The sequence below is a fragment of the Penaeus monodon genome, chromosome 30 (assembly GCF_015228065.2).
Source record: "Penaeus monodon isolate SGIC_2016 chromosome 30, NSTDA_Pmon_1, whole genome shotgun sequence".
Classification (NCBI taxonomy): Eukaryota; Metazoa; Arthropoda; class Malacostraca; order Decapoda; family Penaeidae; genus Penaeus; species Penaeus monodon.
This window is the reverse complement of record NC_051415.1, coordinates 26,582,560-26,585,113: the sequence shown is the minus strand read 5'-3', so window position 1 is coordinate 26,585,113 and position 2,554 is coordinate 26,582,560. Positions and strand designations below refer to the sequence as shown.

Below are 2,554 nucleotides of genomic sequence, written 5' to 3'. Positions count from 1 at the left end.
CCTCATGAAGGTTGCATTGCCATAGATAAAACTATAACGAGAAATAGTAGAGTACAGTAAAAATTTCTTTTAAACAGATTGTTAAAATGATGGACGAAGTAGAGGGAGTTGTCAACCGAAAGAAAAAGAAGGCTGGCAGTAAACCACGTAAGGCTAATGATACTCGGCCTTTGCTTAGTGAAGGAAGTGGTGGTGCTGGTGAGAGTGTTGACGAAGAGGCAAATTACCTTACCGTCACCTCTGTAGAGCTTCGCAACTGGTTCCGGGGCATAACAGGACTTCGCAACACACATACCACTAACTCTTAAAAATGCAGAAATTTATTCTGGTGAAGGGAATAAATTGATAACAGCATGAATGTTATATCTGTACTGGGATGTAGTATTTTAGGCTCTGTTGGAATTATGGTGACACTAACTCCTTTATTGGGACAAGTGTGTATTGAATTGTTATAGTAATATACCAGCCTCATGAGTGCACATTTCTGGTCACATTATCACAATTTTTAAAATCTCACTTACCCTCTCTTTCTTTTGCATTTTATAACTTCTTGAGTTATGCTAAACCTACATGAACAATTATATCCTTGAAGGCATTGAGTCTGCACAATAGGAGAAGGTTCATCTTCATGAATTACTGTGTATGAAAGCTTATTACTCTCTTGTCCTCAGTACTGTGAACACTTAGTCATTGCATGCTTTTCTTTCAGTGGTGTAATTTTGTAGACTAGATTTTTTGTCTTATATGTATACTGTCATGATGGGCAACTGATTATATGTATTTTTATAAGAAAGTTGAATTCATAAACATAAAAATTCTGAAAAGCAGTGTAATCAAATGCAGCAGAATTTTAGGCATTTTACATTTGAGGGCAAGGTGCAATGTGATTGTTTATCCTTAACTGTTTTATGTGGATATATGTAAAGCAGTTTGGTTAAAGAAGTGCAATTAGTGTTTCGTGTAGAAAGAAAAACTTTCATTTTGTATTTTTGAGTAAATTAAACAAAACAAATGGGGATATTGGGAATATGTATTTATATAATGTATATAATAAATTAATATTTTATCTAGTGCTAGAGATTACATTAATTTGATTTTGTAGGCTAAGAATAAATTTTATAATTTTTTTCAATATATATATTTTTCCAATAACAAAATTGCTTTTCCATTGCAAATTACTAATGAACTTTAAATTCAGATTTTAATTAGATATGACCCAGACATTACCATGATGTCCCTTTGAATGTGTGATAACAGTACTTTTTTCATTACTTGTGTTTGAGAAGTTACACTGAAAAGTATGTAATTTTATTGATTACTAATATTTTATTTCAGAGTTTAAACAGTTCATATTTTCTGATATTCTGTAGTAAGAAAGTGCACAAAGTGTAAATGCTGAAATTATTATTAAGTCTTGACATGTTCGAATCAGAAGTTAGTGAATTGCAAGTTTGTGGACTTATTTAAGTTATGAATTCTATTCACATCTGAATTGACCTATATTCATTTCAAACCATTGGTACTGTTCGTAAGCAGTACAAGAAATGTTAGTACATCAGAAATTTCCTTTTACCTTTGGAGTTTATGAAATATATACCAAAGAAACTAAAGTACATCTTCCAGTTATAGAGTCTGTGCATTGTAGCCATGTTATTTGGAAGTATTCGATGCTTGTGAGCTTGCAAGTCACTTTATGTGACTGTCTTTACTTCTTCACTTTGCATTCCATTGGTATATCAACACTTGATGTCCAAACTCCTTCCTGAATTTTCTTGTAACTATGTCTATCAGAAAGCAGGACATATATCTGCCACATGAATATACTCTTAAGTGTTCAATTGGGAAAATTAAGGGTACTGACTATCATCTGACATCTAGGCTGACATGTAGGATAGCTAGAGAACATACAGTCTCAGAAAAGGAAAGAACCTACAACTCACCTTAGTCTAACAGTCCATCAATTCTTTTTTATTTTAATCAGCTGAATACTCAGTACTTATGCAGACATATATATTATTTATTTTTAAAGCTCTTATACAGTATTCTCAATGTTTTACACAGTTTGCTACTTTTTTCTCAAAAAGAGACTTGGCGGATTGGAATACACTGGAGTTGGACGGAGTATAGTTCTAGTAGAGACTGAAAACATGTTGACCTAGTGATTGACAGTAGAACAAAATATAGTTACAAAGATTTGACATGAAATGCACTGGTATGTATCTGTTGTTTGTACTGTCATTTGAAGTTGATGTTTATTACTGTTGTTTAAGATATGACAGAAATGATATTACAAAAAAGAAAAGGACAAAGTTGAAGACATTTTTCATTTTGTATAAAGTACTGGAAAATAAGGTGTTCTTTGCATTTTCCTCCACATTTTCTAAGTCATATACCAGGATTGAAATGATTTTGGATTAAATGGTTGAATTTTGATGTTCATAATTTAAAATTTCAGATTTATTCTTATAAATCAGTATATGAATATGAAAGTTATTCATGTTTTCATTGTAAAAATAGGTTAAGGGAAAGTTCATATAAATGATATCGTATGTTA

At 31.6% G+C, this 2,554-nt stretch overlaps 1 protein-coding gene across 1 annotated transcript in view; it reads left to right on the top strand.

The window, feature by feature from the left end:
- Window positions 1–2,351, top strand: part of LOC119592673 (xenotropic and polytropic retrovirus receptor 1-like) — a gene marked incomplete at its 5' end in the record, with an annotated part of 3,977 nt that extends 1,626 nt beyond the window's left edge. The window contains 1 exon segment of the mRNA XM_037941585.1: window positions 78–2,351. Within this exon segment, the coding sequence (XP_037797513.1) occupies window positions 78–308 (231 nt within the window).
- Window positions 2,352–2,554: the final 203 nt, after the last annotated feature.